The sequence below is a fragment of the Wyeomyia smithii genome, chromosome 3 (assembly GCF_029784165.1).
Source record: "Wyeomyia smithii strain HCP4-BCI-WySm-NY-G18 chromosome 3, ASM2978416v1, whole genome shotgun sequence".
Taxonomy (NCBI): Eukaryota; Metazoa; Arthropoda; class Insecta; order Diptera; family Culicidae; genus Wyeomyia; species Wyeomyia smithii.
Window position 1 is genome coordinate 165,675,385 of NC_073696.1, and position 26,559 is coordinate 165,701,943.

Genomic DNA, 26,559 nt, shown 5'->3' on the forward strand with positions numbered 1-26,559 from the left:
GGTATCACTACCGTTTGTTTTTGATAGTCGTTATTTTAAAACTAACGATGCATGAATACATGAAAATTTTACACTAGTAGTAGTTGCGAAAATTCTCATAACTCTTATCTTCAAGCATCTATAGTTCTGAAAAGAACCGATTCCATAATATTCAGTTAGAAATTCGTGCTACAGAACGCTGATAATCGCACCATAAATATTTTGTTGGCCGCGCATAAAATTTGCTCTCCGCTGTGCCCTCCAGTAGCTGTGCTAGCAAAATATCCTGCATCGAACGATGGTAAGTGTTGCTGCCGTATGCAAAATAAAGGTGTAACATAGTTCCGCAGTGCCTGGAATTTGACTCGTATGCAGCTCTCGTTTCTCAATGTCGCGTACCTTTAACAGCTGCACTGCTCTCACCTTTGTGTAACAAACTAAACTGAAGCTGAATTTTCTACACGCAGTCTTTTGTATCGAGTTCAGCGTAGATTTTTACCATTAAGGCGTGGCCACGTAGCTTATAGAAAGAAAGAGAAACAAACCAACACATCTTCAATACTACTGAGTTATTTTCATAAGCATCAAAAGAAAGTTTTTGCTTTCCCGATGCGAAAATCACTCTGGTTCTTAGATTAACTAATTTTCGTTGCTGATATTTGACTGATAACGGTGTTCGAGTGAACACAAACAAACAATTAAACCGGAAAATCACTCAATTTAGCAGTGAAAATTCTTGAAATGAGGGTTATATCTTGTGACAAACTATTCATAGGTAACACTACCGTTTATCTTTGGTGCGTCCTGGTCGTTATTGTAAAAATGATTATTTAGAAATAGATGAACATTTCACACTAGTAGTAGTTGTGAAAATTCTCATAACTCTTATCTTCATCATCTAATAGTTCTGAAAAGAACCGATTTCATAATCTTCAGCTCGAAATGTAGCTACAGAATGCTGATGATCACACCACCACCGGTAGCATCGATTATTTAGTTGACCGCGTATAAAATTTGCTCTCCGCTGTGCCCTCCAGCAACTGTGCCAGCAAAATATCCTGCAGCGTACGATGGTTATTGTTGCTGCCGTATGCAAAATAAAGGTAACATGCTCCGCGGTGCCTGGAAGTTGACTCGTATGCAGCTCTCGTTTCTCAATGTCGCAAAGCTTTAACAGCTGCACCGCACTCGCTATTGTGGAACAAACTAAACTGAAGCTAATTTTTCCACACGCAGTCTTTTGTATCGAGTTCAGCGTAGATTTCACCATTAAGGCGTGGCTACGTAGCTTATAGAAAGAAAGAGAAACAAACCAATACATCTTCAATACTACTGAGTGATTTTCATAAACATCAAAAGAAAGTTTTTGCTTTCCCGATGCGAAAATCACTCTGGTTCTTAGATTAACTAATTTTCGTTGCTGATATTTGACTGATAACGGTGTTCGAGTGAACACAAACAAACAATTAAACCGGAAAATCACTCAATTTAGCAGTGAAAATTCTTGAAATGAGGGTTATATCTTGTGACAAACTATTCATAGGTAACACTACCGTTTATCTTTGGTGCGTCCTGGTCGTTATTGTAAAAATGATTATTTAGAAATAGATGAACATTTCACACTAGTAGTAGTTGTGAAAATTCTCATAACTCTTATCTTCATCATCTAATAGTTCTGAAAAGAACCGATTTCATAATCTTCAGCTCGAAATGTAGCTACAGAATGCTGATGATCACACCACCACCGGTAGCATCGATTATTTAGTTGACCGCGTATAAAATTTGCTCTCCGCTGTGCCCTCCAGCAACTGTGCCAGCAAAATATCCTGCAGCGTACGATGGTTATTGTTGCTGCCGTTAGCAAAATAAAATTAACATGCTCCGCGGTGCCTGGAAGTTGACTCGTATGCAGCTCTCGTTTCTCAATGTCGCAAAGCTTTAAGAGCTGCACCGCTCTCGCTATTGTGGAACAAACTTAACTGAAGCTAATTTTTCCACACGCAGTCTTTTGTATCGAGTTCAGCGTAGATTTCACCATTAAGGCGTGGCTACGTAGCTTATAGAAAGAAAGAGAAACAAACCAATACATCTTCAATACTACTGAGTGATTTTCATAAGCATCAAAAGAAAGTTTTTGCTTTCCCGATGCGAAAATCACTCTGGTTCTTAGATTAACTAATTTTCGTTGCTGATATTTGACTGATAACGGTGTTCGAGTGAACACAAACAAACAATTAAACCGGAAAATCACTCAATTTAGCAGTGAAAATTCTTGAAATGAGGGTTATATCTTGTGACAAACTATTCATAAGTAACACTACCGTTTATCTTTGGTGTGTCCTGGTCGTTATTCTAAAAATGATTATTTAGAAATAGATGAATATTTCACACTAGTAGTAGTTGTGAAAATTCTCATAACTCTATCTTCAAGCATTTATAGTTCTAAGAAGAACCGATTCGATAATCTTCAGCTCGAAATGTATGCTACAGAATGCTGATAATCACACCACCACCGGTAGCATCGATTATTTTGTTGGCCGCGTATAAAATTTGCTCTCCGCTGTGCCCTCCAGCAGCTGTGCCAGCAAAATATCCTGCAGCGTACGATGGTAACTGTTGCTGCCGTGTGCAGAATACAGGTAACATGCTCCGCGGTGCCTGGAAGTTGACTCGTATGCAGCTCTCGTTTCTTAATGTCGCAAAGCTTAACAGCTGCACCGTACTCGCTATTGTGGAACAAACTAAACTGTGGCTGAATTTTCCACACGCCGTCTTTTGTATCGAGTTCAGCGTAGATTTTTACCATTAAGGCGTGGCCACGCAGCTTAGACAAAGACAAACAAACCAAAACACTTTGTTGAGTCAAAATATGTAGGCAGTGGAATTTATTTCATCCATGTTATTGTTATCTGTGCTTGGGAAGCAAGCCAAGAACAAGGGAAATGTATGGGAAAGCTTGACCTTGGAACTTTTCACCTTTTTCCACCATTAAGCAGTAAAGAAACAATGTTGAACATAATATCAAAAAATTGTTACACATTTTATCTATCCACCGACATATTAATGACTAAGATGCATTGAGTCGTTCGCTTGCTATAACCGTTTGAAATCTGACGCAACATTTGCCAGTTTCATTTTCATTTTCACAAAGTGTAATCTAGTATAGAAAACGAAGACGTAGTCCTACGTCAAAAAAAAAATATTTTAGCTACTTTTTGTTTTTGATATAGAAAAAATCTGAGAAATCTTTAACAAATAGCTCTTCAAGGTGGCGTCTTTCCCCAACAAAATCAAGTAGTCAAAAGGTCCAACACAGAATGAAAAAAATTTTTTTTGCTGCTTGTGGTTAAAATCATACCAAAAATCGGGAAGTACAAACCGGGTAGCTCCGTTCCTGTCCGGTTCGAAATAAAATCGAGACTCGAAGTTTCCGGTCCTATTTGACTTTTGACCGGATTCTCCCCGATGCGATGTCGAACACTATTCACAAGAAGTTTCAATACGCCTCCCGCGACGCTGATAACTTTTTGACTTCCTTAAAATCTGACAATATATGTTACGGAACAGTAAATTTATCCACCTGATCAAGACTGATTTTATTTGACGCAGATCTTGCTGCGAAGCCGCTGTCGACTTTAACTGAAACCAACAACCAGCTTTCCCCTATCCGGCAGAATCATGCCAGTTAGGTAAACATAAAAAACAGGGTCTCATGTTGACATTTCCTCAGAAACTGTTGAACAAATAAAGCGGCAGACATGAAGGAGGATGATTTTCCCGGCGTGAAGCCTAATTTCCCGATATTCCCGTATTTTATTCCCGGTGATTTAAAATTCCCGGCTTTTCCCCGCTTTTCCCGTTTTTCCGGTAAAGTGGCCACCCTGAGTAAATGTATTTATCAAAAATTCAAAAAATGATCTCAGCTATAGTATCGATACTTCTGGTATCGATACTTTTTGACCGATATTTTGAGTATCTCGATACTTTTGGTTCTTCGGGTATCGATACTGAAGTATCGATACTCTCCGTCGTATCGCCCAATGCTAAACGCGACTTTGTCAGCCTTAGTTGAATTTCGGACGGTTCAACAGTTTTGGCGATTGGTGCCCTGCAAGATAAAATTCTTGGGTGTGCAGCCAAAAAATCCAAGTTGCAAGATGAATCAGGGACATACAAGCAAGCATTTTTAGAAATAATCGACATTGAGATTGGTATTGAAACTTTGGCAGGTATCCGAATACCTATCAAATACTTATATCGCGAAAGTTTTCCTGAATTTTCCCGGTCTGCATTTAAAAGTTTTTGATTTCCGGAAAATCGGTACATACGGAACGCAGCGTAAGCCAGTATAACTACCGACACCAGAATATAACTGCAAGAATTTTACACAGCATGTGCTTTTAGTTAGTAATGAATCGTACGGTTGAATTATCGTACATGTAATTAAATAGAACAGTTGTTTCTTGTTTTTACCAGAAAAATTCTCTTTTTTTAGTGTTTTCTAAAAAAAATTGGTTGCCGCGAAACTTCCGCGAAATTTGAAAATTTTTTATTTTGCCACCCTCGAATTTTCAACTTTTTTGCCGCGAATTACCACTGTCTCTACATATAATATAGTCAAAACAAACCCATCAGGGCGATATGTGACGTTTTCAATAACACTGTGCTACAAATGAAAAAAAAAATGCAAGAACTTCTGAAGTGACCTAGTGTAGGTTGTAGGTCTTGTTGAGTGTAACATTCGCTCATACTAGAAATTTTCCAAACACCCAAATCTTTCCAAATTTCCAAATCTGGAGTTATGGTCAAAATACGGTTTTTTGGACCTCAGCGCATAGATTATTTTTTAACTCAGTAATTTATTAACCGATTTTCAATATTTAAGCAGTTTTAGAAAGAGGACAAATAGAGCCTTCGAAATACATACAGGTTTGTTCTAATATCAATAAAACATGTTAAGCTATTTGAGTTTATATCTAAATTTTTAGACTTTTTCACGCAATTTTTCAATTTAATTTCAAATTTGCCGTCTATTGTGTAAGAAACATACCACAAATACACTATAATTTGGAAGGTATATTCAATTTCGAATCAAATGAAAGTAATTTTGTGAAAATCGGTTGAAATTTGGTTAAATTATAAATTTTTTAAGAAAACCGGTTCCGATCGCACAATTATGTGCCATAAATGATGAAAAAATGCGAGAACTTTTGATGTGACTTAGTGTGGGTTGCAGCTTTAGTCAAGTGTTACTTGCGCGTTTACTTGAAGTTTTTCAAATACCCCGAAAATTATAAGTTATGTTCAAAACCCTGTTATTTACCTTAGCTCACATTTTTATGTTTAATACGGTTATTTTTCAATCGATTTTTCATATATTGGCTGTTTCGGAGAGGCGAAAAATAGAGCATTTAAAATATAAACATATGTATAAGAAGTTTACCTATATGTGATGAATAGTTTTAAAATAAATAAGATGGTTTATGTTATTCTCAAATTTTTCCAAATTTATTCGCAATTTTTCACACAGTTTTTTAATGATGGAGCTTTAATAGCTGTAAAATTTTGAAAGTTCTTTTTAGTACCAAACGAAAATAATAGGTGTTAATGAAAATCTGTTAAAATTTGGCTGAGAAATGATTTGATGAAACCTGAGTATATGGTGGAATACATCAAGTCATATCTCAGCTAAATTACAACAGATTTTCATAAACAACACTTACTGTTTTCGTTTGGCACTAAATATGCTTTTCAAATTTTACAAAAATGTGTGAAAAATTGTGAATAAATTTGGAAAAATTTGAGTATAACATAAACTATGTTATTTATTTGAAAACTATTCATCACATATAGGTAAAATTTGAAAAAATAAATCATCTTATTTTATTAAATATAAATCATCTTATTTTATTTATAACTATTCATCACATATAGGTTAACTCTTCAGACATATTTCTATGTTTCAAGAGTTCTATTCTTCGCCTTTCCACAACAGCCAAAATATAAAAAATCGGTTGAAAAATAACCGAATTAAAAATAAAAATGTGAGCTAAGGTAAATAAACAGGGTTTTGACCATAAGTAATAATTTCTGGGGTATTTGAAAAACTTCAAGTAAACGCGCAAGTAACATTTGACTAAAGCTACAGCCCACTCTAAGTCACATCAAAAGTTCTTGCTTTTTTTCATCATTTGTAGCCCCGTGAAATAATTGTGCGATAGAAACCAAAAATTCTGGTTTTCTTAAAAAATATATAACTTAGCCAAATATCAACCGATTTCCACAAAACTACTTTCAATTGATTTGGAATAGAATATACTTTCAAAATTACAGTATATTTGTGGTATGTTTCTTATAAAAATACGCGGCAAATTTTAAATTAAATTGAAAAATTGCGTGAAAAAGTTCAAAAAATTATATTTAAAATCAATTTTTTTTTTCTAAACTCAATTTTTTTTTCTGAAAAATCAACTTTCTTGGTCTTAGAAAATTTTTGAGGTTGGGGCGAATGGCAAATATATAAAAAATCAACTTTCGAATTTCGTTTAGCGGTAGGGTAATTTCGTTTAGCGGAGGCACGTGCTCCCGATGTTCGATCGAGCTGAAATTTGGCATGGGGACTCTTTTCGAGAAGGCGAAACTTTTGAGCCCTACCGCTAAACGAGATTCGGAAGTTGATTTTTTCTATATATGTGCCATTGGCCCCAAGCTCGAAATTTTCTAAGACCTGTAAAAAATCACGAATTTCGCCTCGGTGGCCAATTACAAAATTAACTTTTACACCTGAGAGAAATGATTGAAGTTCTGAATAAGAAGGTTTAAAATTTACTACTAAATTTGGTATCATTTGGAGGAGAAGCCTCACGTTTTATTGTATCCGCATCAAAGCGTACTTTTTTGGTTCGTCCTGGTTTTTCGAATAATTCACTTTTCTTTGACTTTATTATAGATTTCACTCAAATTTCAGCAGAAATAAATCGAAACAAGTTTTGTCATTTAACACTAGTTTAATACAGATTTGGTACTTTGCGATTTGACAGGTACTTTTTAAAAAGATTACCAGTTGAAAGCGGAAAATTTCCAATATCTCTTGGTAGTCTAAGACTAAGCCTTGAGCTGTTGATAAGATGTAGACCTGCTGCAAGACAGTTCAAGTCGTTTCATGCTCAGACAGAATATTTACTAAGAACGCTAGAGTTGTCAGAGAGAGAAAAAACTGTAAACGCTAGTGTTGTAACAAAAAATCGAAAAAAGTTAAAAAGAAATATCTTAATACTATGTCTTTATGTTTAAATACTGTATATATGTGACGTCACACCCGGCGCAAAAATACCTTATGTTCCGTCACGTAGGGTTTTGTCATACGGTACATTTTAACTTAGTTCGAAAGAAAGTAAGCCTTCTGTTGAATGAAATGAAAAACAGGTAGAGTGTAAAACCGGGACACGACCGTCTGTCGTTGTCCCCTAAAACAAGATCATTTGTAAAGAAAGCAGGAAAGAAGTTTTTCTTCAAGACCGCGAACGGTTCTGCTAAGCAAACGTTGGCGAAACATTTGGATTCCTTGACAGAGGACCACGAACGGCTCTGTCAACATTAGGGTGCCAATCATCGTATGGAAAAAAAGTGACCAGAAAATTTCAAAAAGAAACCCTATACAAAATGTTCACCTGCTCGAAAAAACACCCTGTGCAAATTTCAGCTCAATCGGACTGAAAATGGGGTGGCGAACAGCGATTGAAGTTTGGCCTTTTTGAAAACCGAAAAATCACTAAAGTGGGGTACGTGAAATTTCGGTTTTCCAATTTTTTTTTGATGCCAAATGACTTAAAAACGCATGAAATGTCGAGAATTGGTGTCATCTGAATTTTTTTTTTTTGCAAAAATCGACTCTCTGGGACTTAGTCGTTTTTTTCAATTGTGGAAGGCGGAGTTTAAAACATTTAGAATCTATTTAATGAAATTGATCGCTAGTCTCTCGAAATAGCCTGTATAATGATATACACTATAACTAGCATCGAATACATTATGTTTCTCTAGGGTGGTCCATTTATTCGACCTAGGGTGGTTCATAATATTGCGCGGAAAATGTTGAATGCTTTCATATCATGTCATATCATTCATATCAAAATGTTTTCGATTGTGTCTTAAAGTACATGAAACGGTGGAAACTGATGGAATTGGTTTTTTGTTGTTTGAAAAATCTACTCTCTAGGACACTTGTACTTGTTCTTTCAAATGTTGTACTAGATAATGTATTCGTTTTATTCACCACAATAATGTCCTTTGCCAACACTTGATCGAACACACAGTGATCTGGCTTAGATAATCGGACAATAGACTGTATCGATGTTATTCAGTGATAATGAGAGTATAGGGATCTCAATCAGATACGTAACACAAATGACTCGTTGTTTCTGGGTTTGCGTCGTTTTAGCAGTTCGACCATACATTTTCTGTCAAGTTTAGATCATCAGAACGTGAACGTGCCAATTTGCTGAAACTTTGCATAGACGTTTTCATAGGCAAAGATAGGTATTGATGATTACAAATATTTAAAGAGTCTTTGGAAAAGTTGTAGATAACAGTTTTGTCTTTCAAAGTTATCGTGGCAAACTGGAAAGTACCTGCAGGCTCATGTGCCTGAGGGTTGCGAGTGCGTTCCGTACAGTGTCATACGACGCAATTTGTGTCCTGTCCGGCATGATGCCTATCAGCATAGCAATTAGGGAGGACGTAGAATGCTTCGACCAACGTGACACAAGGGGCATACGAGGTACCAGAAGATCACTATCGATGATCAGATGGCAGCAGGGTTGGTCCAACTCCACGAAAGGTAGATGGACGCACCGACTTATTCCGGTGGTATCCGGGTGGGTCGGTAGACGCCATGGAGAAGTCAACTTCCACTTGACACAGATTCTGTCGGGTCATGGTTGCTCCAGGCAGTACATATACAGGTTCGGGCATGCGGAGTCCCCATGTGCCCCGAGTGCCTGGATGCGGAAGAGACTGCTGAGCATGTCTCTTTCGTATGTCCTCGTTTTGGGCGTGCGCGGAGCGACATGATGGCTATGAGCGAGCCAGACACTACTCCGGACAACCTAGTTCATAGGATGTGTGAAGACTCGAACATCTGGAGGGCGGTTTGTGCAGCCGCCTCTCAAATAGTCCTAGAGTTGCAAAGCAGGCGACAGGTTGACCACCAACACGCCAGTGTTAGCTAACGGCCAGTCTCCAGGTTAGTTAGCTAATTAGCTAAAAGATTTATAGAGACAGGAGGTTGCTCAAAGCATAAAAGCCGCTCCCCGAAGCAATACTTAGCGGTCGTCCCTGGGAGTATTATAGGCTGGAGACAGGAGGGGTTTTAGTGGGTCCGGTCACTGATTCAAACCAACCCCACATTCCCTGAGGTTGGTCACCTCAGGGGTTTGGTTGCAAATAAATAAATAAAACACAAATTGCATTTGCACAAAATAAAATCCGTACCAAAAATAGCAAATATTTGCTTCGTGTAATACCTGCTTAACAGTGACAAAAGTTTCGGGGAGTCAATTTCACCATTAATAATTTTAGCAACAAAAAGCGCTTGCTCAATTTTCCTGCGTCAATCAAGAGTGTCGAGTCTAAGCAAACGACAGCGATCAGGATAAGGAGGCAGGTTAATCGGATCCCGCCAAGGCAAGTTTCTCTGTGATCCACAGAGTTGCCAATAAAATTTTTGATTTAACTGGAAAAAGGCTGAAGAAAAAACTGGAAAAAACTGGATTCCAAATAAATTCAAAAAAGGCAAAAAAGTAGGAGGTTGTATCCAAGAAACGACCGCACAACCGACGTAGAACTACGCACAGTATTAAGAGAGGACTCTACTCTGAAAAGTTGAAAAATAATGAACGTTCGTGATATTTGGAAAATTGGATGTTTAGAGAAAGGTGAAGTGTTCGGGCATTTCGGCTATTGATTAAGGTATATTTGAAGATGCATTTTGTGTACCGTGGGTGCAAATATAGTGAGTATTACGCTATTGGCAGTGTTTTTCTCGAAACCATGCTTTTTCAACTGATGGTAAGTTTTTCTCAGCATCTACAAACCGATTTGGCTAGAATTTTACAAGCAGCTGTAAAAAAAATTCAGCCAAATCGGCGCACTAGATGCTGAGAAAATCGTACCACCAGTTGAGCAACATGGTTTTGAGAGCAACGCGCCCAGCAGCGTAATACTCACTATATTTGTATCCAACACATGTAAATTTTATCTCCAAATATACCTAAATCAATAGACAAAATACTCAAACACATCACTCTACTCTAAACATCCGAAAAAAAAATTACGGATTTTTTTATTTTTCAAACTTCCAGAGTAGGGCCCCCCTTAACAAATATATGGTTGTGATTGTTTCATTAACGAATCTTAAAATCTACTATTGCTTGCTCAAGAAACTTTTCATTGAATAAACTCTAGAAGTCTACTGTACGAATATAATACCATACTTTGCACGTTTTGTGCCGTTCTGGAGTTCAAAATATATGGCTATGTGATCTGGAACCCATGTGGACATGGTTAAGAAAATTCAACATCAATCGACCCATTTCAACAGAGCAATATCCCCGTACTTTTCACATGCTAAGCGAGCGCTTTACTTTGATCTACAACAGCCATAAGGTAAGAAAAGGTTTTTTACTACTTATTAAATGTTGCTAGCTTAACATGAATGAGAATAACAGCGAATAAAAATAGTACACATGGAGCGACGCTTCATATTCGATTTTTTTTTGCAATTGCAGTGCTATAGGCTTCTAATTCGCATATGAAAAAATACGATATAAATGAACGAAAAGAAAGAAATTGCTGTTGAAATCTGGCGCTCGAGATCTTTTGAAAATACGATTATTCTTCAATCACTTGTTTTATTTTGCCTTAAAAAAGGCACAGTTTGCTGTTCAAAATTTGTAGGGGAATAAAGGCAATCTGACAACACGCACTGTGGAAGCTGTTTCCATATTCAGTAAATTGGACGACCGCGACAGAATTTGATTGTTAGGATCCAGCACAGATTACTTGCTTGTGTTGTCAAAAAATTATTAACCTTCAATTACTAGTCAATGTGCTTTCCAACAAAGGGGGAATAACGGCACTCTGACGACACACGCAGCGAAGAACCGCGCTGCTACTGAGACATGTGACCAACCATCGGGCAAGTAATTTGTTTAATCGTAAATCAGCTACAAAGCAACCCGCTGCTACTGCTGCAATCCGCTACTGCTACTGTTAACGTTATGGACGGTCCGTCTAGTTCACCTTCTGACAAAAAAATGTAACTGATTTTGCCAGAAACACTCTTTTATAGCCGAAGGTTGCTACGAAATAGGCCACGCCTTATTTTTAAGTTTTACCATTGTCTCATGTTCTTCAGACGAATAATTCCACAATTCGCATTTAATTTTTGTATCCAGCGGAAAAACACCGATGGTGCTCTCTCTACTTCTGTCATAGTAGACGCAAACGCGAGCGATGGGGCGAGAAACTTGCCGTAGGTAAATAAACAGCTCTCTTTTGCGTGTGTGAGCGCAACGATATTAACCCGTATCGTATTGCGGCTTGTAACATCAAGCGATTTCGTTTGCTCGCCGTTGCGTGTTGCAACATGTTGCAACTGAGTAGCTGGGAGGCGACGAAATTCTGTTCATGTTGAAAAATTGAATCGACTTCATATTATTTCTGTATCGTTGAATTAACCGCCTTTGTTATGGCGTAAGGCGTTCTAACAGGGTAGTTTGTTGTTCAAATCTATTATGCTGATCGCAGCCTTCGAGCTGCCCCAACAGTGGGGAAACTAACTAAATTAATAAAGTAAATTAGACGACTGCGACAGAATTTGATTGCTTGGATCTCGCACAAAATGTTTGCTTGTTTTGATGCCACAAATTAATAACCTTCAATTCCGTGTTTATTTGCTTTAAAAAAGGTATTTTGCTGATCAAGATCGGATATTGATCGCAACCTTTGTGCTGCCCTAACAGGGGGGAATAAGGCACTCTGATAACACGCACTTTGAAAGCTGTTTTCACATTCAGTTAATTAGACGGCCGCAACAAAATTTGATTGTTAAGATTGTTTTCAAAAATATTATCTTCAATTACTTGTTTTTTTTCCTTGAAAAAGGCATTTTGAGATAAATCGCGCCAAATGACCGATGGTCGAATATCGACCATTTTTGATATGAATGAAACTTTGCACACGTATTTGGCTTACCAATTTTTTTTTAAAATTGAAATTTAATGTTTATTTTTATTTTTTTTTGGTCAAAAAAATTTTTTTTTTGTACAGTGTATAATTTTTTAATGATGCATTTTTAATTTCCTACAACTCATTCTCAGACAGTTTTTCTATACAACCAACGGTTTCTGGACTACAGTGCTTCGAATAAAACCTATGCCAAAATACATACGCCCTCTTAGAATGTAACTCATGGGTGTAGAACATCTCTCCATCTGTGAAAAATTCTCAGTTTGCAAAGCCAAATACGTGTGCAAAGTTTCATTCAAATCAAAAATGGTCGATTAAATTTTCGCGTATTTCCAGGTCATTTGAAATGATTTTGCTCTTTTACTGTTCAAAATCGGTTGCTGATCGCAAACTTTGTGCTGCCCCAACAGTAGGGGAATAAAGATACACGGACAACACTCACTGTAACTGTTTTCCATTCATTCAGTAAATCAGACGGCCGCGACAGATTTAAATTGCTAGGATCCAGCACAGAAATTATTAACCTTCAATGTTTATGTGTTTATTTGCCTCGAAAAAAGCATTTTGCTGAGTAAATCTTGATTTGCTGATGGCAATCTTTATGCTGCCCCAACAGTGGGGGAATAACGGCAATCTGACGACACACGCTGCTCCTGAGACATGTGACCAACCACCGGGCAAGTGATTTGTTTAATGCGAGAGCAGCTACAGGCGCAACCCGCTGCTACTGTTGGTATCCGCTCCTGCTACTGTCAACGTTGTGGACTGGACGTCCGTCCAGTTCACCTTCCAGCTAAAAAATGTAACTGATTCTACCAGGGACACTCTTTTATAGCCAAAGGTTGCTACAAAATAGGCCACGCCTCATTTCTAAGTTTTACCATTGTCTCATGTTCTTCAGACGAATAATTCCCAATTCGCATTTATGTTTTGTATCCAGCGAAAAAATACCGATGGTGCTCTCACACACGCAACGATATTAACCCGCATCGTATTGCGGCTTGTAACATCAAGCGATTCGTTTACTCGCTGTTGCGTGTTGCATCATGTTGCAACTGAGCAGCTGGGAGACGACGAAATTCTGTTCGTGCTGATTGATTGAATCGACTTCATATCAGTTCTGCATAGTCGAATTAACTGCCTTTGAAAATGCGTTCTAACAGTGCAGTTTGTTGTTCGAAATCGGTTATGCTGATCGCAGCCTCTGTGCTACCCCAATAGTGGGGTATTAACTGAATAAAGTAAAAATTAGACTACAACAGTATTTGGTTGCTAGGATCCCGCAAATAATGTTTGCTTGTTTTGATGCCAGAAAATTATTAACCTTCAATTATTTGTTTATTTGCCTTGAAAAGGCATTTTACTGATCAAGATCGGATATTGACACTGAAAACACGAACTGTAAAAGCTGTTTTATCCAGCACAGAACGCTTGCTTACATTACCAAAAATTATTAACTTTCAATGATTTTTTAACAGTGGTGGGCACCATTCCGCTAATTCGCTAATTAGCGACACTAAAATTCAGTTAGCGATTTCGCTAATTTTTGAGCTGGTTAGCGAAACTGTTAGCGTCGCTAAAATTTTGGCCTTCGAAACGCTAATCGCTAATTCGCTAAATTTTGTAGAGAAGCGACAATAGAAATATTTAGAAAAACTGTGAATTGCTGATGGCGTACGTAAATTGCTTCGAAAGATGAACATACTTCAATGCGAAAGTTACTTTTGTCAGTTTTTTACCCTCGAATGGAGTTCAAGTTATCGTACAAGCCACCGGAGCATTTTGAAGAACAAGCACAAGGTCTAGATTGAATTTTTGGCACACCAAGAACTTTGGTAAATTGCAATGCGCTTGAAATTATGACAACTTTGGTTCTACTTTTTCGATTCAGATAATGATTGAATTTTTATGAAAACATTCCTAAGAGTATCTATTTTTAATGCAAGCTAAATAACTTTTGTTATTCTTGTTTTTACAAAATCAAATATGAATACCGTTTCGTGAACCTCTTACTGTAAAAAGCTTTAAAAAGTAATTGTTTTCGTTTGTTTAACCGAAAAAGATCAAAGTGGTCCAAATCTTACAAAACTCGAGCAATAAATATAGCGATATGACTATTTACATATTAAAAAGTTAGCGATTAGCGATTAGCGAAAGTTCCGCTAATGTGGGTTTAGCGTTTAGCGATTATCGAGCTAAATTTTCCGGTTAGCGACTTAGCGATTAGCGTCGCTAAATTTTCGATTAGCGGTGCCCACCACTGTTTGTTAATTTGCATTGAAAAAGGCATTTTGCTATTCAAAATTAGATTTGCTGATGGCAATCTTCATGCTGCCTCAACAGTGGGGGAATAATGGCAGTCTGGCGACATACGCTGAGAAGAACCGCGCTGCTTCTGAGACATGGTGACCAATCCGCTGTTACTGCTAAGTGCTGATTATCTGCTGCTGCCAACGTTGTGGATGGCCCAGCCAGCTCCCCTTTCGACTAATGAATGTAGTTGATTTTACCAGAAACCTTTATAGCCTAAAGTTGCTACGAAATAGGCCACGCCTTTCTGTTCAGTTTTCCCATTCTGTAATTTTCTTTAGACGAATTATTCCACAATTGGGTTGTTTAGCTATTCACGGATTTCCGATTTTTATATATCATCTGAAAGAGTGTAATTTTCTGAGCAAAACGTATTTTATTAAAACTTGATATCATTATCCTTCGATTTTTAAATGAAGAATAACAATGACAATGACTACAATGACAGTTGGTATATGGGCGAACTGTCATTGTAGCGATTTCGAGCAGTTTTAAATCGTTTTACTTAGAAAATTCAGATCTCTCAGATGATATAAAAAGCTGATATAGCTAAACAACCCATAATTTTAACCCGCATCGTATTACGGCTTGTAATCATGCAAGCGATTTTGTTTGCTCGCTGTTGCGTGTTGCATCATGTTGCAACTGAGCAGCTGGGAGACGACGAAATTCTGTTCTTGCAGATTGATTGAGTCGACTTCAATTTATTCCTGTAAAGTCGAATTAATCACCTTTGTTGAGGCGTTCTTACAGGACAGGGCAGTTTGTTGCTCAAAATCGGTTATGCTGATCGCAGCCTTTGTGCTGCCCCAACAGTAAATAAATAAAGTAAATTTTTTGACCGCGACAGAATTTGATTGCTAGGATCCAGCACAGAATGATTGTATTATTGTCAAAAATTATTAATCTTCAATAACTTGATTATTTGCCTTGAGAAAGGCATTTTGTTGTTCAAAATCTGTAAAAGCTGACAGATTTTGTTTTCTTGGATTCAGCACAGAATGTGCTGTTGCCAAGATAAAGCAAAACTTTATTGCGGGCAGAAGGCCTATACCCTTAACTGGCAAATCGAGACGTTTGGTGCTACCTCGCTGCTGCTGTGTACGGTGATTTGTGTACTCGCGCAACCCGCTACTGCTTCTTCCGCAATTGACTGCGCTGCAGCTAACTAGTTATACTATTCTCTCGACCTTTTTAGGGAAAGGCAGCGAGCGACCAATCATAGGACGTAATTTTCGTTTCAACAAGGCTTGACAATTATCAATAGTACAATAGTTCGCATAATCAATCAACAGTTTTCTAAATTTGAGTGGATGCGTGTATAATTTTCCAATCAATTGCTGCAAAAATGAAGGAAATCGGTTGAAAACAAACCGATTTAAAAAGCATTTAAAAAGGGACAATTTTCGTCCCCTTTTCGTTTATAGTTTTCCTATTTACATCCCTATGTGGTAGGCTAAAGAAAAACGTAGCTCTACGTCTAAAAAGATTGTGAAAGAGCTTTCCTGTTATGGGGACTGAATTCAATGTCAAAATTAAGAAAATAGAGCTGTTTCATTTACCTTCATCTTTAACAAAAGTATTGACGCAACATTTTCTTCCGTTACATCAGTGAAGTTTTAGTTTCAATTATTTCTGACTTTGCTATCGTTTGGTATCTTATTCTTCTAACAATTTTTAAACTGCTACGTAACAGAAATTAAACGGAAGATTTTTTTTAATGTTTTGGTAAAATCTATTTGTTTGGTTTTATCTCAACCATGTCATGCAGTCTTTAATTTGGCCGTGTTTCCTGTGAGAAGATAGAATAGAGCAAAATCATTTCAAATCGCCTGGAAATACGCGAAAATTGAATCGACCATTTTTTATTTGAATGAAACTTTGCACACGTATTTGGCTTAGCAAACTGAGCATTTTTCACAGGTGGAGAGATTTTTTACACCCATGAGTTTCATTCTAAAAGGGCGTATGCCTTTTGGCATAGGTTTTATTCGAAGCATTGTAGCCCAGACTAAAACTATCTGAGAATGAGTTGTAGCGAATCGAAAATGCATCATTAAAAAAATATACATTGTACAAAAAAATTTTTTTTGGCCCAAAAAATTAAAAATAAACATTAAATTTCAATTTAAAAAACAAGAGTTGAATTTTTTTTTATTTTTTTTAAGAAACTTGACGTTAATACGCAACTTTTAAAAAAAGTCCAGGATGGAGAAATGAAAAATAAATTTTTTTATGGTAGATTAATTTTTTTATGAAAATTCTAATTCAAACATTTTTCAAAATATTTGTATTCTGATGATTTAAGCTCGAAAAATTATAATTATTTAGGAAAATACACGTTTTTCTTAATTTGTCCATAGTTCTCCAGCAAAAACCATACGTTCATTGGAATGCTTGATCAAAAATATACAATTCATTCTTTGACAACAAAACGATTGGGCGAACGGTTCTCAAGAAAAGAGTTAAATGTTCTAAGTGATATAAATATATATAAGAATCAAATAGTTATTTTCGATTTTTTATTATCTTAGGAACATATTTTTTTATGACATAGATACTTTACAGAACTAGTTTCACCTTATATTTTATATGCATCATAAGTAAATGATTTGTCATCTTTTGAAAACAGCTTCGTTTGTATCTTATTTTCTGAAATCGGAACAAAAGAGCAATACTTTTGTGTGGCAGCTGTTATTATAGATTTTTTGAAAATGTTGCTCCATTCTGTTACTCCTTGTTCATATTCTTCATATGATACCCAACTAAATGACATTTTTGATGAATTTTTGTTACTTTTCTGATTAGACCAATCATACAATTCTTTTGCGCTTGTAAGGGGATGTTCATGTTTTTTAGCTTAACTTGCATTTCCTGCCATTAATTTTAATATGCCACCAATTGCATCGCATGGGCCTTTACCATGAGAAGTAGCAACAAAATGCCACTCTGCATCGACGTTATATTTTGTTTTGAACTTGCAAAGTTTTTTTTTTATTTTTATATTGTGAGGCAGCTCCATCAGACATTAATATCGCTTTTATCAACTCTATTGTTGTTTTAAGAAAACTCATTAATTTGGCAATTAACACCTGAACCGCAACAGTATCATGATGGAGTACTTCCGATATTATGATGAAGCTGATATTCTTAAGTGTTCCAGATTCTGAATAGTAAACAACGAAGGGATGAATGGTGGCTTGACTATCATTCCAATAACTACACGAATCACAAATTGATAAGGACGTATTAAAATGAGCTTGACTGTTCAATATTTTTAATTTTGCAATAACGATTTCGTTTAATTTGCGTAAGCTTGATGATCACCGATGATCAGGAAAGGTTTACAGCATTTGGGCTTGGTCTATTCCATTTTCACTTTATTCATCTTCACAAAATGCAAATTGTTACTTACACATCTGGAGTAGTGCAATCGTATTTATATACGAAAACAGATATTATAGGTAACCCAGCAGTTATTGGTTGCGTACTTTACAAACAGTTATTATTAGTAAACAAGTAGGTAGTGTTGCACGACAAACATATTTTTTTATAAAACATTCGGCAAGGGGGAACGTGTAGGTAGGCTATGGTTTAGCGCTTGAGTTATTTATCCAATCGTTTTGTTGTCAAAAAATGAATTGTATATTTTTGATCAAGCATTCCAATGAACGTATGGTTTTTGCTGGAGAACCATGGACAAATTAAGGAAAACGTGTATTTTCCGAAATATTAATAGTTTTTCGAGCTTAAATAAAAAATGACTCGAAAACCGATGCCTTTAGAATGTTTAATACCAAGAGCTTTTTGATTTAAATTGACTTTCTGCATCTTTTAAAATTATCAGAATACAAATATTTTGAAAAATGTTTGAATTAGAATTTTCATAAAAAAATTAATCTATCATCAAAAAATTATTTTTCATTTCTCCATCCTGAACTTTTTTTGAAAGTTGCGTATTAACATCAAGTTTCTTTAAAAAAAAAGAAGAAAAAATTCAACTCTTTTTTTTTAAATTGAAATTTAATGTTTATTTTTAATTTTTTTTGGTCAACAAAATATTTTTTTGTACAATGTATATTTTTTTTATGATGCATTTTCGATTCACTACAACTCATTCTCAGACAGTTTTTCTATACAACCAACGGTTTCTGGGCCACAATGCTTCGAATAAAACCTATGCCAAAAGGCATACGCCTTTTTAGAGTGTAACTCATGGGTGTAAATAATCTCTCCACCTGTGAAAAATGCTCAGTTTGCAAAGCCAAATACGTGTGCATAGTTTCATTCAAATCAAAAATGGTCGATATTCGACCATAGGTCATTTGGCGCGATCTTGCTCAATACTGAAAATGCTGTAAAGAATTGACAAAATATTTTATCAATCTACAAAATTTACGTTTTAATTTTTTTTCCGAAAACCAATCAGAGCTTAATTGAATAAAAAACTGGATAAAACTGGAAAAAATCTGAAAAAAACTGGAAGATATTGGGAATAAACTGTTTGACTGAATCACTTGAAAAAAAAAAACTGGAGGAATCCAGTTTAAACTGGAACATTGGCATCCCTGGTGAACCATGAGCCGTTCATATGAGTCAGTTCAGAACGGGGAGTGAGCGGTTCAGAGCCGCTCTTGCAAAAGAGCCGTTTCGCCCACCCCTAATTCGCACACATCGTTTGCACTTATGCAAAATCCTGTCTAGGTTGGAATCACCCAGAACGAATTAGAGTTAGCAAAAATGATTATCTCTCAATCCTTCAACTAAGCGGGGACCTAATGTGGTTGGTAACGTCTCCGCCAACCACGCTCGACGCCTGGGTTCGAATCCCACCGCTGAAATAAGTGTCGATGGTTGTGAGGTGGCGTGATCCACTCACAACCAACCCAACTGGTCTAGATTCAACCCTAGCCGACACCGGGAGATTTTCTGAGGCGAAAAATCTCTGGTATCACGCCTTCCATCGCATGAGGAAGTAAAGCCGTTGGCGCCGGTCCGTTAATAAATGGGCCGTGAGTTAGGGTCCTGGGTGTGGAGTCGCCTCCCTGGGCGTCGGTGATTGGCCACAACAGTGGCGGAACTAGACCGACGGAAAATAAGCGAGAATAAAAAAAAAAATGCTTCAACAGTTTTGAGGATGATTTCGCGTAAATGCGAACGTTGACAATGTCAATTTTGTGTAAGTTCTGGCCTCGCAGTGGAAGGTGGATGCTAGGGAAATACCGATAACTATCGGTAAGCCTGAAAGCTCAACGATTCTATTGATAGGCTACTACCATCGATACTATCAATAAATATCGATAGGTTTCCCATCCCTATTCATGGTTTAAAGTCGATTTATTTAATTATTCAGCAGTGAGTTTTGAGGCAGATGAAAAATATGTGTCAAAGAAATTCTCACTTAAGCCGTCCTACTGGTAAAACGAAGTCCTTCAAAGTTAAAGTAGAAAAAAAAAACCGCCATCTTGGATCTCGCTGCCATCCTGAATGTTATCAGAAAAATATATTTTTTCTACTTGGAAAGAAAGCTCTATCACTTCCCTTTAAAATGACGTGCTGTTTATATAGGGTTGTTAATAGCAAACTCAAGAGAAACAAATCAATAAAAAAATAAAAAATTGCTTCAAATCCATTTTTTTAAAAACCATTCGACTGCTTGGTGCCCAAGGGGTCTACCGATACCGATATCATTTAGATACAAAAAAGAGGTCTTAGTAACATTCAAATAACCTCAAACAATATCTAGCTTACCCCACTACTGGGTGACGGTCTTACCCCGGCAGCACACATTTGTTTAAAAGTAGTCCTTATATCCATTTATTGTTTAATTACCCTGAAATCGAATTCGGGAAATTGCTAACAATACAGGCCGCAAATTGTAAAGCAGCAAAAAAGTATTTTAATCTCTCCACATAAGCATAAGTTCCCTTCGCGAAAAATTACATTCGTTTGCGCATCGGCTGCGGTAGCGTGTGATTCGTCGTTTCACGGTGGCTTCGATGTGTTTTAAAATGCCTATAATAATAAATACTATCACTTCAGACGTTCAAAAACAGTGGGTTTCTATGAGAATTATCGGAATGTAAACTTTTGCTTGCCTTCGTAATGTGTAACTTCGCGCGCAACGTTGTTCGATTCGTCGCTTACCACGGTGACCAAACCCGTCCTTTCCGTCGCAGTCGTGGAGATGCAGAAGCATACTCGGTCTCTGACAACAAAGACTTTGATACCACCTTCCTTACGATCTCACTCGTTACCCTAACGACCGTAATGACGTGGCCGGCGCCGTTAGGGATCTATACAAAGCGGAAGCAACTGAAGTGTTGTAAATTGAAAATGGTAGACTAATCCCAAGTTACCATATACGGTGTTCTCTGTGAAATTTCACTGGCTCAGATCCATCACGGAGGAGCAACTACGAAATGTAAAGTCGTTAAGCTCAAGCTCACTTCAGACATTTAAAAACACAGTTAATTGGTATTTTCTAAAAAAACTTCAAAGATGCCGGTCTTACCCCCGATGCCGGGCGACAGGATCATATCATATCATAATTTTAAGTTTGCTTATTTTGCGCTCTTCTAACCAGGGTTGCAAATTTTCACTCTTAGTGAAAGATTCTCAGCTGAACTGAATGCTACGAATATCGGTTTTATCTCAAATTGACAGTAACAATGTTCTTCTTCTTCTTTTTATTTGTTAACGTGAGCTTTAAATCAGTGACAATGTTGGTTGGCAGCGTTACTGTAATTTTGCAGACGTTGTGCTACTTAAGCGAGATTTATGCATATTTTTTGTAAATTTTTTTATTTTTGCAGGATTAGTTTTGATTATTTTGTATGGTATGGAATATCTCAGTATCACATACAGTTATTTGACTCACAGAATCCATTGAATATAGCAAATAAGTAAATTTTGTCCATAATTTTTAGATAAAACTCTCTAAACCACATAAATAAATCGCTCAAGAACTGAAATTTTTACTGCAATCCCGCTTGACGAAAATTTACATGAATAGATATCTTATCGGGGGGCTGAGATATTGGCATTTTTCTATGTGATAGAAAATGTAGTAGTATTTTTACAAATATATCAAATAATTTTTTTATTTTGGGAGATAAAAAAATAACAATGTTCAGAAAAAATGCATTTTTAAATGGTTGATAACTTAGTATTAAGTTTAAAAACTGGAAAAACAAATTTGAAAAAAATGTTAGATCGAAAATTGTGATTCTTATAGAAAACTTGATGTTGCTAATTTTGCTCGTGCAATATAAGAGATAGAAACATGATGTCTTCGGCAAAGGTTCTTATTCAAAGATCACTTAAAATTTTGACGAAGATACCTCGCGTCTATCTCAATCTGGTTATAAAGTAAATTTCCTGAATTGATCACCCATCTTTCTGAATTACCTGAAACTTCTCCGAACATATGTTAGGGCTATAATCTTTATCTCTAACACTGTGCAATGGAGATATTGAGCTTTAGTGACATTTTTGTAAAAATGATTCGTTTCACATATAAAAATGCCAATATCTCAGCTCCCCGGTAAGATATCAGGGATCTTTTTTATGTAAATGTAAGCGTCGTGAATTCCGTTTTGCCGTACAAGTTTCAATTCTTGACTGAAATTTTTTTATGTGTTTGTATCTAAAAATAATAGAAAAAAATCACTTTTTTGCAATGTTTAATGGGCTCTTTTTTGCAATTTTTAGTGGGGAATGCGATGCTGAACATGTAAAATATTCAGAAAAAAACCCTGCAAAAATCAAAAATATACGGAAAAATGTGGGAATCGCACATAATTGCAAAAAGTGCAAAAATGTGTTTTTTCAACTTGAAAAAGTCGGTTTTTCGTAAATCACATTTGGGCAACCTATAAAAAATTTTTTAGAAAGTCGAAATGTTCTACAAAAACATTATAAATAAAATTATCTTTTAAGTTAGGGTTGAGCACCTTGATTGTTTCAACATCGATTTTTTGGGGCACCTTAAGGTGGAAGTGTATTAAAGCCACAACGGTATACCATTCGGTAATAGTTAATGCGTAACATGTGAAAACATATTCTCATGTTTGTTATGGTGATGAAAACATACGACAGTGTTTTCATAAGTAACGCATTAACTACTTCCGAGCCTTGTGTCAATGAAAATTTGTAGTCAACCACGTGGTGGCTTAATGTAGATGCTTATCTATTTCATCGACTTCATGCCATGTATTGGTTCAGATCAAATAATTTCGAAATTAATTAAGACAATTTGACTGACATAACTTTCATTGAAAATTGACACGGGTGACAGTTAATATCAGTTTAAGAGAGTGCGAATGAACTTTCTGTTGCATCATTTTCATTTTGCAGCTCGAAATTTTGCAATAATGTAGTCCCAACTACATACACTGTCGGCTTTATTGAACTAGAATGTTGAAAATGAAAATAGTTCAGATTAAATTTTTGCTGGAAAAAAGTTTAACTCTGACCAAATGGTAACCCTAGATAAGGCATGAAACCCCATAGATATTACATTTTTCACACATTTTTCTGAAGTTATGATACATTTTCGAGATACGGTGCTAGAGGTGCTCGTTATAAACTAAGAGATCAATCTGAGCCAACAATATATATTGAATGAGTCGAACAAAACAATAAATCGAATTATAAAATAAATTTTAGAATAATGCATGATAATTCGAGTTGCACAAGAATGAATATAGCATAGAGTATTGAATTACAACAGCCCACCTAAGCACTGATGATGGTTATGAGTAATAACAGGAACATATATTTGCGGATGATATGAGCGTTGTTCGATTTTTTTGTAGTAGAATGAAATGAAAACATTGCCTAATCTCAGTATTGGATTACTTAAGATTAAAACAACAAGTTTAAAAACGTAATATAGTTACTATCATAGCCGCAGAACGGGAGTCCAGTAGTAAACTTGGGAGGATTCAAATTTTGGGCTAGACCCACACACGTTGCAGTGATCGCTGAACCAGTTTCAGTCTGCCACCAATTATTTAGTACTGGTACCTTGAACACCTTTTCCATCCAATTCTGTTGAAATTAAAGATAATTAAAAAGTATTTCATCGTAAAATAAATTCATAAATCTGTTTTACCTTTGTTTCAAAATCGCAATGTTCTCCCGCTATGAAAATTGTCCGCAGAGACTTTATGTTATATTTTTTACCGTATTCATTTTCTGGATCGATTCGTTTCAAGACTCTGAAGGATGTCGGAACAGAAAACAAAGCGGTAACTTTATGTTGTGCTATAAGGCGAAAATATTGGCCTGGATTAGGAGTACGATCAGGTTTGCCTTCGTACATAACGCTGGTTGCTCCGAATAATAGTGGCCCATAACATATATAAGAATGCCCAACTACCCATCCCATGTCTGAAGCATTCCACCATACATCATTCGGCTGTACTCCGTATATTGTATCCATCGTGTACATCAGTGTCACTAGATGTCCACCGGTAGGACGTTGAATACCTTTTGGTTTATCTATGAGAAATATAAGCTTAAAAGAATACCTGAATACTTGAAAAATTGTATGCTTAAGTTAAATGTCACAAAATATCCGAAAATTGGTTGCAGTGACGAAAAACCTCAACACGGAAAAATGCTTAGGGTTTAAATAACCAGAGAAGACTAGTCGTATATAAGATGCCACATACACAAATTTATCAATGAATTATGTGAAAACATAAAGATTTATGAGGATATACAGATTTTTTATTATTTATCCAGATAACAGCAGACTTTTTGAAATCAAAAATACCGGTGAAAATAAAGCATCTCTTCACGTTTTGTTTTCATGATAAAAAGAATAGCTTACCAGTAGTACCAGATGTATACAGTATATATAGTGGGTCGTTTGCTTCAACTGGAACGCATTCAGTTGGTTCGTCTAGTACAGATTCCCAGGCAACATCAGTTTGAGGGTCCAATTCGGAAACTAGTATGTTAGTTCGTTGAAATATTATATTAGCCTGTGGTTTCCATTTGGACATTTGAAGAGCTTCGTGTAAAATATCCAGATAATAAATAATTTTGTTCGGTTCAATTCCACAATTCGAAGCAATAACAACTTTGGGTTCTGCATGTTCTATTCGCATGCAGAGTTCACTCGCTGCAAATCCTAAAATTATTTCATGAATTTATTAGTTTAAAATCTTTGATTGTGTCTTAAGGGGCCATCCACATACCACGTGGACAGCTTGGGGGGCGGGGGGGGGGGGGTGGTTGTGGAAAGTCCACGGTCCTGCAGTATGATTTTTTGATGATGTTTGATGCAAAACGAAATTTTCCCGAGATTGACCATGTTTCAACTTAAGGGGCAATAATGGCGCCATTTAGAATTTTTTGAGAAATCGGAAATTTTCGATGTTCTTTCGACGCCATTTTGTTTCAAAGCCAAATATCAAAATTCTAAGAGTTGAATCTTCTTACCCATCTTATAAAAAAAACAGATTTTAAATCGGACAAAAACTGGGCTCAAAACGGTGATTCTACGAAAACGGTTTTGGCATGGTTTTAGTATATTCCACAAAGCAAGATAATATCGAGTATGTCTGAGAATTAATGGTAATGCGCTAATATCTGAAAGTGGTAGTCAAATTATATCTTATATTGAGTAAAAAAGTCTCAGAAATCGATTGGTAGGTGTCTGATCTACGTAAAATGTCAGCAACATTCCGATTTTGCCCCAATTCCCCTACGATACTAAAATAGGTTCATGTCGGCGTTAAATTAACTTATTTGAAATCTGTTTAATGTAATACCAAGAGTGTAAGTGATACTCAAAGATACAATAACAATTTATTTTCACATGATCCTCTTCTTTTTTCGGGGAGGGGGTCGCATTTGACTTTATCGAAGCCGCGATGATTCTGTCTCATAGCTGTAGTGAGGTATTTATGTTTGAACCAGTCCTGGCCAAATATGCAACCCCCTCCCCGCAAAAGGGGGAGGATCAAGTAAACACAAATTGTTATTGTATCTTTGAGTATCGATTACACTCTTGATATTACATTAGACAGATTTCAAATAAGCTAAACTAACGTCGAGATAAACCTATTTTAGTATTGTAGGGGAATTGGGGCCAAATTGACATGTTGCTGATATTTTACGTGGATCAGACACCTACTAATCGATTCCTGAGATTTTTTTACTCAATATTAGATATAATTTGACTACCACTTTTAGATATTATCGCATTACCATTAATGCTCAGACATACTCGATATTATTTTGCTTTGTGAAACCATGCCAAAACCGTTTTCGTAGAATTACCGTTTGAGCTCAGTTTCTATCCGATTTAAGAACTGTTTTTTTCTAAAAGATGTGTAAGAAGATGCTAATATGTGAATTTTGAATATTTGGTCTTAAAACAAAATGGCGTCGAAAAAACATCGAAAATTTCCGATTTCTCGAAAATTCAAAATGGTGCCATTGTTGCCCCTTGAGTCGAAATATGGTCAAACTCGGCGAAATTAGGTTTTGCATCAAAATACACCAGTAAATTATATATAGAAACCGAGGCAGAAAAAAGTCAATTTTTGTTGCACTGTGTAGTTTTGTACCGAATACATAGAGGAAAATGGAAAAATATGCACTATAGAAGAAATGATTTCTACAGTCAGCAATGATAAAATATTCATACCATATATAGAAGAACTCGAAGATTATGGAGCAAAAGATGAACGTATTCTTTCGGCGAGGGATATTAGGGGCCAGTAAAGTATATGTATCCTAACCGCTCACCAAAAACTTCTTTTAAAGCTTAGTGTTCTGATTCTGCCATCGTTGAACATTAATTAACTTAACAAAAAAATTTCACAGCTATCACTTGTGTCCACACCGTGTCAATGAACTCTGACCTACACGGAACCGAAAATTTTCAACTATTTTGTCAACATACGAACGAAAATTGACGAGCTGTTTGTTGCCGCCTCGGTTACTGTTATATGACGTTATCATATTCACCGAAACCTGGTTGAAAGGTCAAATTTGTACCTG

General features: G+C 36.3%; 1 protein-coding gene across 1 annotated transcript in view; it reads right to left on the reverse strand.

The window, feature by feature from the left end:
- LOC129727465 (acyl-CoA synthetase short-chain family member 3, mitochondrial) overlaps nt 1–26,559 on the reverse strand; it is a 279,456-nt gene that overhangs the window by 20,111 nt on the left and 232,786 nt on the right. The window contains exons 5-7 of the mRNA XM_055685325.1: nt 24,377–24,679; nt 23,654–24,042; nt 23,439–23,589 (exon numbers count right to left, since the gene is read on the reverse strand). Coding sequence (XP_055541300.1) covers nt 23,439–23,589; nt 23,654–24,042; nt 24,377–24,679 — 843 coding nt within the window. The remainder of the gene's footprint in view (nt 1–23,438; nt 23,590–23,653; nt 24,043–24,376; nt 24,680–26,559) is intronic.